Source organism: Heterocephalus glaber, unplaced genomic scaffold, assembly GCF_053883595.1.
Source record: "Heterocephalus glaber isolate CG9 unplaced genomic scaffold, H.glaber_assembly_v1.0 deba00001498, whole genome shotgun sequence".
Classification (NCBI taxonomy): domain Eukaryota; kingdom Metazoa; phylum Chordata; class Mammalia; order Rodentia; family Bathyergidae; genus Heterocephalus; species Heterocephalus glaber.
In genome coordinates, this window is record NW_028258321.1 from 6,115,840 (window position 1) to 6,130,269 (window position 14,430).

Sequence of the window (14,430 nt, forward strand, 5' to 3'; positions counted from 1 at the left end):
GAGGCAGACACTGGCATACTTTGTTTCTTAATCTCTTATTTCATAGAAATACTCTAGGCTTACCCAAAAAAATGAATCCTAAAATGCTAATCTATAACATCACTGTAAGACTTTAGCTACTACAGACTGTCACGATTTATATGTGTATTACTGTGTCTCCTCTCCAGATTCATCATGTGATCACACATACTCATTTCAAAGACACTCCTGACTCCATTCTCACTTCAAAACCAATTCTTTTTTGTTGTTGTTGTTGTAATGCTGGGCATTGAACTCAGGGCTTCATGCATACCACGCAAGCACTCTACTGCCAAGCTACATCCTACATCACCAACCCCAAAACCAATCCATTTTTATAAATGAACATGAGAAGATCCAAACACTCTTCCAAGTTGGGTCCTTTTTTTGTCATTGTTGTTTCTGATACCAGGGATCAAACTCAGGTCCTTGAACTTGCAAGGCAGTCACGGTGCCACTGAGCTAAATCCCAGGCCCCCAAATGTGTTTATATGTACTTAGCAGGTTGGGAAATTCCAAACTTGTTTTTATAATTGGGCCAAAAATTGTTTGTTTATACAATGCTACAAAAAAAAAATCCTTGAATATACATATGCAAGGACAACAACAAAAGGCCAAGTTTCTAACAGATAAGTTTCTTATTCATTTTACTGGCAAGATATGGTCTGTTCTTATATGGACGTTTGCTGAAACTCCCTCAACCTCCATGGGAGGTGTCATCACCAAGCCATATTCTATTTATCAATAAATAAACCAACTTAATTTGATAGGTAATTACACCAACAGGGAATTAGAAGATAAGGAATCTTTCTGACATTTTTAGGCATGGTAAAGTAGTCCCAAGTATCAGCGTAAACTGTTTATAAAAATTGTTAATCTAGGCATGGTGATGCACACCTGTAATCCCAGCTCTGGAGAGCCTGAGGTAGGAGGCTCACCATGAATTCAAGGCCAGTCTGGGCTACAGAGTGAGTTCAAATCCAGCCTGCAATACACAGAGAGACCCTGTCTCAAAAAACAAATACAAAGGGCCGGGCATTTAGCTCAGTGGCGCTGCACCTGCCTCAAAAGCACAAGGTCCTGAGCTTGACACCCAGTACCACAAAAAGTAATAATAATAAAAATAAAATAAAGCAAAACAAAGAAATTGCTAGAATTATGTCATCTTTAGGGTCCCATAAGGGGGGAAAAAACTGTACATTTGATGCTAGTTGGAATAAAACAGAAGTGTCCCTGATACCAAGAATGACTCTGATTTCCTATTACTCATTATTATTAGGAATTTTACTACTGTTTTTAACCAAAAACCAGATTCCCTACAAAAATTCAGTGACCAGGCTATCTGCCCATTCCCCACTTACCAACGGCGTATGGGTGCTCCATCGGGCATTTCGTTTGATAGCCCCAACCACAATGTTAATCTCCCCTTGAATGATGTAAATATTCTTATCCACCATCCTGACAAACCTACCAAGACAGATAAAAGTCTGGTTAATATCTGGTTACCCAGAGCACACCCATGGTTAAATCAGTACCCGATAAGAGTAGAAATGTGATTTAACTTCAAAGCCAAAATTCTCCACCTGTAATAATAAGATAGATGAATGAATTCCATCCTATATTATGATTCTAACTAACTGGCTCTCCTAGAGATCTCTGGAAGTTCGGAGCAGTTCAAGGTACAACTCAAAAATTATCAATCCAGCCAATTTCTCAAAGGTACCTACCTCTATACTCTCTATCAAGCATATAAGATTTTTTAGTCAACTGTTTTTAAAAATATGTAATATTTAACATACAATAAGATACAAAGTAATATAACAGCCAATACTCAGATTAACAGTACAAATGAAGCCTCTGTGTATCCGCCCTGGTAATATCCTCTTCTCTCTCACCAATAAATCCTGATATTAGAAATCTGATGGTTATGAAGCCCTCAGGTTGCCTTATACTTTTTCTTTATTGATAAGTCTTTAAACAATATATAGTATTATTCTGTTTTATATATAACTGATATATTCTTCTGTAATTTGCTCTTTTTCCATGAAACGTTGTATTTATAAGTTGATGTTTATCCATGTTGATAAGAATAGTTAATATATTTTGGTTTCGTTTTTGTTGTTTTGGTACCGGGGATCTAACTCAGGAGTTTGTGCTTTCCATGCAGGCGTCAGCACAACTGAGCTAAATCCCCAGCCCCTAGTTAATATATTTTGTTTTTTGTTTTTTTGTTTTTTGGTTTTTTGGGTTTTTTTGGTACCAAGGATTGAACTCCGGTCCTTTTGCTTGTGAGGCAGGCAACAGAACACTGAGCTAAATCCCTCGCCCAAGTTAATATATTTTGTACAGGTACATATCTAGATATGTAAATACAGACTAGAGGGTCTGGGCAGACATACCCAAACTCATAACCATAGTTGTCTCTAGAGAAGGTGCAGTGAAATCAGAATATAATCAGAGGATATATTAGCCTTATGTTTTAATTTTTTATAGGAATATATTACTATATTATCAATAAAATTAAACATCAATAATGATAAAAGAGGTTAAGATAATTTCTTTTTTTCTTTTTTGAGACAGGGTCTTGTAATTCAAGCTTCAACTTATGTAGCTCAGCCTTCAACTATGTAGCCCAGGCTGGTCTTGAACTCACAGCAATCCTCCTGCCTCAGCCTCCCAAATATTGGGACTATAGGTGTGTGCCACTACACCCAGCTTAAAATAATTTCTGCTTTTGAGGCATCTATTATATTTACTGAGGTCTGAAAGAACTGGCAATTCATAGAATCGAAAACACAAATAGCAATATAGAAAAAAGTAAGCTAAAAGCACCTAAATTTGCATGTTTTGTATAAGATGGGACCCCCAGAAAGTAAAAAGTATGAAAGCCACTACAATAAAGAAAAAAAAACAAGCATAAATTTTGCCCAGGGCCCACATCTCCCCATCCTACAGGGAAACATAAGACAATATTTATATTAATGACAATTTAAAGAAATGACTGGATTGGTCCCCAAAGAATATTTGCTTTCCAAACACTCCAGAAGCACAACCATGTTCTCTTCTAAGAATGTTCAATGATGAGAATGCACAATGCACAACAAATGTTTTCTTCTGAAGAGAACCAAGAAATAGAAGATAAATTTTAAATTACTTTAAGGTGGGCCAGGGATTTAGCTCAGTGGTTCCACCACCTGCCTTGCAACTGCAAGGTCCTGAGTTCAATCCCCGGTACCAAAAAAAAATAAAATAAAATACTTTTAAGGTACCTGATGAAAAAAGATAACATCTTTCATAATACTTCCTCTTCATTAAGCTATGCAGGCGGGATGAATGTGCTGTGTCTCTGGGATGATTTGTAATGAACTGCTAACAGAGGCTGCCTCCAGGAAAGAAACTGGGTGATAGGGAAAGAGGTGAAGAGAAGGCTTACTTTTCTCTGTATATTCTTTTGTACCTTTTGAATTTTGTGTCACAAACATATATTACCTATCTGTTATGGCTTATATGTCCCCCCCAAAGCCTCATGCGTCATAGGTGGGGCTTTTTGGAGGTGGCTGGATCTACAGTGTATGATGCTGGAATCAAGGATGTGATACTGGCATTAAGTATGTGAGTGCTACCCACCAGATAGCCTGGATAAAATGTAAGAGATAGAAAGAGGGCTGGTGTGGTCACTGCTGGTTGCTTGCTTGCTGCTTGCTGCCTTCTGCCTGCCCTGCTTTGCCATGGACTGTTTCTCCTCTGGGATGCCCCTCTGTCATGCCACCCTGCCTTGGAGACAGCCAACTATGGACTGAACCCTCTACAAACTGTGAGCTAAAATTAACCTTTCCTCTTTTAACTTTAGGTATCAAGTATTTTGTCTCAGCAATGAGAAAAGTTACTAAGACACTATCTTTAAATTTCAACTGATATTTTAAGAATGAATAAGCTCTCTAGAAAAGTAGTTATATTGTTCCATGTGCCAATGATTAAAAATAGTAATGAGGGGCCAGGGATTTAGCTCAGTGGTTCTGGTGCCTGCCTCGCCAGCACAAGATCCCGAGTTCGATCCCCGGTACCAAAAAAAAAAAGTAGTAATGAAAGTTCATTGACAAACATTTACCTCATTGGGTCAGATGTTACTTGGCATATGTTAAGCAAAGAATTGTACCTACTCAGGCACCAGATATTCCAAAAGGAATTTATAATCTACTGGATTAGGCAAATATAGGCACATCCACACAAACACACACACATCTCTAATAAGAATGATATACAGCATTACAGTACTGAAGTAAATAAAAGCACTTCTTGAGCCACATGGTGGCACATGGCTGTAATCACAGCACTCAGGAAGCTGAGGCTGGAGGACTGCCATCAGTTCAAGGCCAGCCTGCCCTATATCACAGTGAGTTCAAGGCCAGCCCGAATTACAGAATGAGACCCTGTCTCAAATCAGTCAATCGATCCATCAATCAATCAATCACTTCTGGTGGAGGGCCCTGAAAAGGCAACTGAAAGATAGGATTCCAGGGCTGGGGATTTAGCTCAGTGGTGCTGCACCTGCCTCACAAGTGCAAGGTCCTGAGTTCCATCCCCAGTGCCGGGGGCGGTGGGGGAGGGGGATTCAAAGAGTCAAAAACACAAGGAGGTACTGGCAACAGTAAAGTCTTGTAGTAGGAAAATTCAGTACGTATGTAGTTAGGGAATCACACTTATTCCAGATAGGAAGAAATACAACTAAGGGAGTAAAAGCTAGTAAAGCAAGTAGGAGACATAATCAATGGAACAGTCTTCAATGTAGTAACCGTTACTGTTAAAAATATTTGGGAGGGGGTGGGCCGGGGATTCAGCTCAGTGGTTCTGGCACCTGCCTCGCAAGAGCAAGGTCCTGAGTTCGATCCCCAGTACCAAAAAAAAAAAAAAAAAATTGGGGGGACCTAGGAGGAGACATTATAAAGAATAGGAATATAAATAAAAATCCTTTTCTTCCAAAGAACTAGGAGGAGAGAAAATATACCCATCTAAAAGAAACAAAACAAGTTAAAAACAACAACAAAAACACCGCACTACAAATTGTGAACAAAAGTGCCAATGGATCTAACTGAGGTCTAATAGGATCTATGTACTCTTTGGAAGACTTCCTGGAGGAGATAAATTTTGAACTGGGAATCCATCTGAAAGTAACCGAAGATCTCATCAAAATCCATTATGCACCAAAAGCTAACATATTTCTATTATTCCAAAGTTCTAAGCAAAACAAAATTGTATTAAGCTTATTTTCTCAGTTTAAAAAAAAAAGGAACATCTAGAAAATGAGAGGAATTATTTTCAAGGATTATGAAGAGTTGCCTAATCTCCTCCCAGGTCTTTGAACATATGACTCCTCAACCAGGAAATCTAATGGAATCCGTCTGATGTTCAGCTACAAATGGGAAGCTCTGACTTGCTACCTAGCAGCCAATGGTTAGAATTCTTGGTTACAAGGTCACAATGGCTGACAGAGACCTCATGTAAGTTTGGCAGAAAAGAACTTAAAGTTTTATCAAAAATAAGATGAGGTGGGGGCTGGGGATTTAGCTCAGTGGTTCCACTGCCTGCCTCTCAAGGACAAGGGCCCAAGTTCGATCCCCGGTACCCAAAAAAGAAAACCTCATAATGAGGGCCGGGGATTTAGCTCAGTGGTTTTGCCACCTGCTATGCAAGCTCAAGGACCCTAGTTCGATCCCCGGTACCAAAAAAAAAAAAAAAAAACCTCATAATGAGATATATTTTATATACCCCCTCCAAAATTTAAACCTGACAATACTAAGACCTGGTAAAAATGGACAGTATCTATATTGATACAACTAATTTAAGTTTTGGGGGTGTTTTTCCTTTTTTTTTTGGTACCGGGGATCAAACGCAGGTCCTTGCGCTTGCGAGGCAGGTGGCAGAACCACTGAGCTAAATCCCCGGCCTTTTTCCTTTTCTTTTGAAACAGTATCTCATGTACCTCATGCTGGCCTTGAACATACTATGTAGCCCACGTTGGCCTAGACTCATGACAATCCTCCTGTCTCAGCCTCCCCAGTGCTGGGTTTCCTGGGTCCATCACCACACCCAACTGATACAACCAATTTGGATAAAGTTAACATATCATGTTATACAGTCTATCTCTACCATAAACCCATGGAATGTCAGGGGAAGAGATAATTTATTCACCTTTTTATCCCTAATACCTGAGACATAGTAACAGAAATGATCCATAAATATTGAAGGAACAGTGAACTAACCAGCATCAAGACTGACTCATCAAAACGGCACAGCTCACACTCACAAGAACCACTTCTCATGAGAGCTGCGACTTCACAGAAGAATGACTCTTGGACCAGGCAGGCAAATCTTCCTGTGTCTCCTATCTGTTTCTCTACCAGCAGTTATAAACCTTCCGTGCAGGCCAGCCTACAAACAAGAACCCACAGAGACACACCAGCCACATCAGTGCTCTCTTTTCATTTCTATCTTTCCAACATCTCTTAAGAGATATTTGAATATTGACTTTTATTCGGTGAGGTATGTAATTCTTTATGTAATTGACAATTCTTGACATATATGTATACGTGTCTTACATTCTCTTGTTCTACATAGCTGTTATTAGTACACTATTTTTTTCTTAATCACTTTTTAAAGTTGCCCATATCCAATTAGCAAATAGATTCTCCAAAGGCAGACTCAGGTTTCAAATAAATTTTCCAAAGGCTTTTGTTTGTTTGTGTTTGTCTTTGTTTTCTAGTACAGGGCTGTGCAAATCAAGAAAACTCTGATGGGCTTTCTAAGAGGTAGAAGCTGAATGGCCCTCAGTGGGTCTTTCCAAGGTTTAAATTCACTCAATCCTTTGATAACCCAGAGAAGCACTAAAGATGCAGAGCTGATAACATTTCCAGAGCAGCAAAGACACACCACATTCTTGTGCTTTTATGAAGACTGACCCAGACTTATTTAACTAATAAACAACTTAATGGGCTCAAGAAATTTACTCAAATGTGGAGGTAAGAGAATGTCATTCATGCCCACCCAGGGAAGCCACTTCCAACTTCAAGTTCAATCCTTGGTACCAGACGGGCTGGGGATTTAGCTCAGTGGTTCCGCTGCCTGCCTCCCAAGCACAAAGACCTGAGTTCGATCCCTGGTACCAAAAAAAAAAAGAGAGAGAGACGGAATGTCAAACCAGGAAAAAAGCTGGTGCCCTGACAAGACACAACTGGAAAATCCTCCCAAACCTGCTAATCAGATGACCAATGCACCTCAGCTCTGCCATGCCATCTCCCTCTGTGGAGATTCTGGGACTATCTCCAGAATAACATCCAAGGTAAGCCATTGATATGTTCCAAAGATGTCCTTTCTGTCATCTTGTAGATGAAAAAAAATGAAACAAAGCTTTCTATTACTCATCTTTTGACCACTCAGGGCACCCAAACTATGAGGGTGACAGCAGAGCAGGAAGAAAGCCTGTGTGATTATGCACGGAGAAATGCAGTGATTAAGGTTCACAAAGCCTGGCCATCTTATTAGGGGTCATGATATAGTGGCCATGGTACAGTGGTTGAGTCCAATCCACAGACATACTTTGGCCTACAAAAGGTTTTAAAAATTTTAACTAACGGGCCTGGGATTTAGCTCAGTGGCACCACACCTGCCTCGCTAGCCCAAGGTCCTGAGTTTGATCCCTGGTACCAGGAAAAAAAAACAGGAACAATGTACTCAGTAAGTTGCAAGCTGCCTCTTCCAAATACCCACCTGGATTCTCCAGTACACTACAGTCTACAGTATAACCATTCCCTCCTGACTCGCTTCACTCATTTACACTACCTTTCTGAAACATGGTCATTTGAACTTGCAACCCCTGTTTATATGATTTGTCATCATACTTCCATAATCATTTGTAGTTATACTGCTTCTACAATCACTTCTACTTCTACTTCTAATGAAACATATCATTACTTCCATGATCATGTCCACTACTGTTGAGGCTCCAAAGCAACACACTACTCTATTAAATTTTCATTTAATCAAACAACTACAGGTGAATATACTGAAATATAGAAAGAGAAAATGGAAGATGAACTATAGCCTATTAAATTTACATAGTTCTTCTAGTCTGAAGTAAGTAAAATGAATCCCTCCTCTCTTCAGCTCAACCCCATCGTAAAACCCCAACAGCAGAATCATTCCAATCAGTCACAATGATCAACAAGGATAGAGTATGATCAATCAATTAGAAGTGGCATACAGGGCCGAGGATTTAGCTCAGTGGTTTCACCACCTGCTGTGCAAACGCAAGGACCCAAGTTCGATCCCCGGTACCAAAAAAAAAAAAAAAGAATCTTTTCTTCCTTGGGCCAGGGATTTAGCTCAGTGGTTTCGCCACCTGCTGTGCAAGCACAAGGACCCAACTTCGATCCCCGGTGCCAAAAAACCCCACAACAATAACAACAAAAAAAGAAGTGGCATACAAAGGCTAAAATGATCTTTCCAGTGAGTGCTGTATCTTAAAAGTGTCTCCTCAGATGCAGGACTGTCTTCTTCCTCCCCAGCTGCCTCACAGTAGCCAGTCTAAGCAGTCTATCAGTGAAGTCATTACTTAAAAGTGGCAGTCATTCTGACTTCTTAGAACATAGGGAAGTGAAATAGTAGTGGAACTCTGAGAACTGAGAGCTAAACTCAGGCTGATACCCAGCTACTGAGATGTGACTAAAACATGAGTTCCCACTGTGCTAACAAGTATCACTGCCAAGACAGCAAGGTACTTGGCCTTACAGCCACCATAAAATGCAGCTGAAATACAAGACTTGAAGGAAAGACAAATTTTTTGAGCTTTGGTTGAGTGGGAATTATTCCTATCTAGAAAATCACTTTTAGGGGAGAGGTGAGTGCTGGGAATTGAACCTATGGCCTTGTACATGCTAGACAAACACTGTACCACTGAGCTACACTCTCAGCCCCCAAAATGACTTTTTAAGTAAAGGGAAAATCTTTGATGCCTTTAGAGTCACCCACAGGCCCAACTGAAAAGATGCTGCATTGCTCACACTATCCACCCAGAGACCAGATTGGCTGGTATGCTAAGTATAGCAACTCGACACAGCAGTGGTCCAGATGAGCAATGCAAGCCCATCTAATCTGGATACTTCCTGAGTGACTCTGTCACTTCATTTGCTACTCTCAGCTACTTTTCTGGAAATTCTACATTTTAGATCAGTAAGTTAAATTGCAAATAGTTTCCCATATCATTTCTATCCCAGTTAAGTTAAATCAATAAATGTAAACCATAAATGCTACCCTTTCTGCTCCCAGCACACACATACACATATAACACAATTTCAGGAGGGTGAAGGGAATTAGGCAGGAGAAACTGAGTTCAATCACTCTATGCCCCTAGATAATTTTCCCTTCCAACACCATGAGATTTTGATTCAATCACTTCTTGGCCTTTTGGCTAAGATCAAGTGGAGATTTTGATCCCTCTGGTTATTACCTCACCATGCAAAAGAGCATCCTGACTTGCAGGTCCAGAATTAGGCCATAAATTCTGTTCACATACTAAAACTAATCCCAAGTACAGATAACACTTATTAGATGCCCACTACCTGCTCAAAGGCAACAGATTTATCCTTTTAACCTTACTACATGCTTGAGCTAGGGGACTGTGCCTACAGAGGCTGCCAAAAAACATGTACACACACACTTCAGGAAAAAAAATAGTATGTTTTTTCAACAGATGGTGTTACCCTTGGGGGGGAACCCTAGAGGATGTCATATATCACAGAAAACCCACTACACCACCAGTTTTTAAAGAAATTGAAAACGCATGTGCAGCAATCTCAATGACCAAGGTTACCCAAGCAGCAGTTCACCATACTAATGTCTGGAAGCTCATGGCCACCACTTTGGGGACCTCTTGTAACTGTATTAATCTCATGATGGCTCAATAAATTTAGTAGTCAAATATTTATACAAGTTTTTCTTTTCCTGAAATGTGTATACCTTTTTTGGAGAACTGTACATCCTACTACTTTTAAAAAATGCACACACTACATGATTCCAAAGCTGATCTCTTCATGTGTATCCTCCACAGGGCCGAGAGGAGTGCCTTTGTATACCTGATATAAAGGCACACAAGCTTCTATGTTGTGCATTTAAAAATACTATCGAATCCTCCCTCTCAAAAAGTACTCTTTACCTTCAGCAGACTTTTATGGCTTTACAACACAGGAGTTTGTCAAAGATCACCACTCTGTAAACTACACTTTGGGATTATGCTCCATCATTCATTCTGCCTCCCTAATCCTACTACAGTTAGCCAATCATCTCTCACAACTCTTTCAACTCACTAAAAATAACAGACCAACAGTACCAAACATTGCCAGTACTCAAATCCCTCTTTGGTCTCAGTCAAATGTGTCGGTGACTTCCTTGTGATTAAGCTCACTTTGGTAGGCCATGTGAAAAGAAGACCTAGGGCGAAATGCCAGCCTAAAACATATACCAAAAGAGAATACCTGTGAACAATTGCATAAAGGAAGAAATAGGCCCAGAAAATAAGCCTAGTGTTTACAAGCAGCCCCAGAGTTGCAGTTAAGCTGAGAAAAATCTTCTCATACCCCACTTCCCCAGGCTGCTGGCCCCAGCTCCCCCAGGTCTTCTTACCGACCACCCAGGTCTAGGTCACTCTGGCTCACAGTTCGAGATGAATGAACCAACTCAGCCAAACTGAGGTAGTCACACAGGAGCACTACAGAACCTGGAAACCAACCTTCGAAGTGTATCTCCTTAGCTTTGCTTTCAGCTGGAGCACTGGGCTCCTTAGAATGCAGAAAGCTCTGGAAGAGAGGAGCTGATGCTTACACTAGCCCTGCGGAACTCGAAGGGTCGAGGCACCCACCTGCCAGGCAGCACAAGTCACAGCTGGGATTGGCCCCTCCCCCGCTGGAGACTGACCTTTGCCCCTTGCCGCCTCCCAGGCCCCTCCCACAACAACCCTTCCCTGGTCTCATTACCGCGCCCCGAGTCCTGAACCCACCCCGGGGCGTCCCCCTCCCCGATGCCTTGTCCCCCATTCCCTGCTTTGACGTCAGGGTGCCCTCCGCGGCGCTACAACTCCCGGAAGGGCCCGGCGGACCTGTCAGCGGATCCAAGATGGCGGGGCCTAGTCCCAGGACCCGCGGCCGCGGCTCATGTCAGCTGCGCCCCAGAGGCGGCTCCCGGCGGTTCCCCCGGCTCGGGTGGCAGATGGAGGAGGAAAGAAGCCTGTTTTCAGGAAGTGAAGGGTAAAGTCCGGGTGGGCCCGCACAGCTAGACAGAATGGGTCGACCGGGCCGGGCGGTGGAGCCGGCTGCCTTCCCTGTCAGCTCACTGACGTGGTAACTAACCTCAGTCTAGCCCGCTGCCTGGTAACTGTGCGAGCCCTGCCGCTCATAGCCAATCACAGCTTGGGTCCCTGAAAAGTGGCACCTCAGTTATCCAATCGAAGAAATGAATTGGCCCCAGAAGGCGGGAGTGCCTGAAGAGGCGAGATTACCAGGGGAAAAAAAAGAATAGGACACAACCAACGAATAAGAGAATTCTCTGAGTGACAGTTATTAAAGCCAATGAAAATAAGGAATTGTTCTGGGCCGTTGGAAGGTGGAGTTAGATACAGTTTGGTTGCAGCGCGCCGTTTGGCAGAGGCTGCTGGGCCTTAGGCGGAGAAAGGCTGTGATTTGCTGTCAGGGGGGCGGGGCATATTTTGAGAGCTTGAGCGGGCGTCCCCCGCCACTCTATCAATACTCTGCTGCTTGGGCTAAGGATTTAGCTCAATGGTTTCGCCGCCTGCTGCGCAAGCTCAAGGACCCGAGTTCGATCCCCAGTACAAAAAAACAACTCTGCTCCTTGAGGAATCACTCCCTTTCGAGACAGCTCTAGGACCCCTTGATCCTAAATTCAGTCCGGTGAACTATTTCACCCCCTGCTCCTCTCACCCTCTTGTCGGCCTGTCCCCGTTTTGACTTCTCATAGGTGTGACTGTCGCATCCCAACTCCGTTTCGATGTCTTCTGTCCCGTTCCTCCAGAACAAGAGAAAATGGAAGATAGTTAAAATCTTTATATGTAATTTAAGTCTACTTGTGTTATAGAACAGGAAACTGAGTCTCAGAATGGAAAGCTGGCCCCAGCTAGTCGGTGGCAGAAGAGAGACAAACCCAGGTGTCCTCACCCCCAGTTCACCTCTTTTCCACTGATTGGTGCTACCTCTTATGCCTTAGTCTATCAAGTTGTAACCTCCAACTCTGACCCTCATTTCAAGGCTTGGACATGCCTTACCAGCCAGGGGCAAAGCTAATCACACAGATTAGTCTACATCACCATTGACACTAACACTAAGAAGCTGAGGGCTAGATGCCTATCCATTTTCATTCCTTGCCCCCAGCTAGTTGCCTCTTCCCCATACAAGAGATGACACTGCCGCCTGCCTCGAAAGCACAAGGTCCCTAGTTCGATCCCCGGTACCAAAAAAAAAAGAGAGAGAGAGAGATGACAGAGGTTACTAGACTGTTTAAAAATGTAGAAGTGACAAAGCATGGGAAGATGGCAGAGGAATGGGTTTTCTGCTTTCGGGCTGAATCATGGAATTCCCAGTCTGTTTGCTGAGTAGAACCCAGGTGTCACTGCAGACCCAGGGAGGCTGCCGGGAGGCAGTGAAAAATGACACCAACTCTCTGTGGACTGAGTGTGCACACCTGTAATCCCAACATTTGGGAGGCTGAGGCAGAAGAATGGTTGCGAGTTTGAGGCTAGTCTGGGCTACATAGTGAGTTTGAGGGTAGTTTGAACTACATAGCAAGACCCTGTCTCAAAACAACAAAATTTTAAAAATTAAAAAACAAAAAAGACACCGATTCTCTCCACATTCCTCGTACTTACGGATAACTCAAATCCAGAGAAGCTCCATTCCTAACCCCATAGGAAAGTGTCCCAAAACCAGGTATCCAAAATCATCCATGTGTTAGGTTCCTCTAATTTGAAGAACCATTCAGAGCTGATATCAGATCTGAAGAGCACCTCAACATCTCCCTGAATCTGTTCACTGGGGTTCTGATCTCCTTGTCCAGATAAAGGATCTTGCTTCTTTCACACAAAGGAAGTTAGGGGAAGAAGATACACCATCATGGGCTGGGGATTTGGCTCAATGGTGCCACCACCTGCCTCACAAGTGCAAGGTCCCAAGTTCAATCCCCAGTACCCCCCCCAAAAAAAGATACACCATCATGCCACTGCATTTCACACTATCTCTGAGTCACTGTCTTCTTCATTTGAAAAAGGGGACTGGTCTCCTGGGCTTGTCTCAGATTGAGAAGTCTTGGAGAGCTATTGGAAAATCTTCTAAGTGTGTCAAAACACCCTACTTCTCCTTCACCTTTCCGCATGTCTCCAGAAATTCATCATCTTAAAAGCATGTGATTGTACATTAAAGATGGACAGGAGAGAATGACAATTCCCTAGCCTCTACTACTAACCATCATCTTACCAGGTAAAACACCTTCCTCTTAGATCTCAGTATGATTTATTTTTATTTTTTATTTTTTTTGGTACCGGGGATCGAACTCTGGACCTTGCGCTTTCGAGGCAGGCACTGGAACCACTGAGCTAAATCCCTGGCCCACTATGATTTTTTTAGTTAAAAAATGATTTCATTGCCTGGGTACATAGACAAATTTATGCCGGCAGGCAGAGGCTACTGATGACCCATATTTTCAATGGGTATGGGTGGAGGATTTACTTGGTCTCATTTAACTGAGCCCATCAGTGAATTTGGCTCTCAGAATCAGAAGGAATTTACCATCCTTATCTTCTATGTTCTTCTCAAGATGCTTTCGAACAGTAACCACTTTCATGATTAAATGGTAGAAACCCTCAGGAAGATCAGGAGCAAGTCCTTTGGACTTAAGGATTCTCAAGATTTCATTCCCCGATACAAAACAAACTTCTGTAACCTTGAGTAAGTCTCTCACCAATTTGTGATGGAGCCAGGCCCTTCTTGGCCACTTTGTAAATCTGCTCCTTCATACTATCAGACATCAACTTTAGGCAAGTGGGGATGCCACAGAGCAGACTGTGACAGGTCCTTCCCCAGAACATGCATGTGACACATGCTGGGGGCAATCCAATAGCAAAAATGAAAAAACCACCACCAACAACAAAGACCTCAGGGCACGACATATTTATTGAGTTTCTACATTATACCTGGAAAGAAGGATGAAGAAGACATGGTCCTTGCACTCTTAAATCTTAGTAGTGTAGGGGACGGCTCATAAGCTGGTCTCTAATGTGGCAGGTGAGAGAGCTAAAAAAAGCAAAGATTCATTTGATCTGAAGAGAAACCAGAGTATTAGGTGAGAGTAGTGAGTATG

At 42.4% G+C, this 14,430-nt stretch overlaps 1 protein-coding gene across 21 annotated transcripts in view; it reads right to left on the reverse strand.

Annotated features, from left to right (window-relative positions):
* Gbf1 (golgi brefeldin A resistant guanine nucleotide exchange factor 1) overlaps positions 1-11,445 on the reverse strand; it is a 130,204-nt gene extending 118,759 nt beyond the window's left edge. For 19 of the 21 annotated variants that reach the window (XR_002389764.2, XR_002389763.2, XM_087185745.1 and 16 more), the window contains exons 1-2: positions 11,165-11,445; positions 1,380-1,485 (exon numbers count right to left, since the gene is read on the reverse strand). Coding sequence is in view for 17 of the 21 variants with exons in the window: in XM_087185745.1 (XP_087041871.1) it covers positions 1,380-1,475 (96 nt within the window). In the remaining 4 variants the exon portion in view is untranslated. Of the gene's footprint in view, positions 1-1,379; positions 1,486-11,164 lie in introns of those variants that run through there. The other 2 variants (XM_087185751.1, XM_087185750.1) reach the window with 2 other exon arrangements.
* Between the last annotated feature and the right edge of the window lie 2,985 nt (positions 11,446-14,430).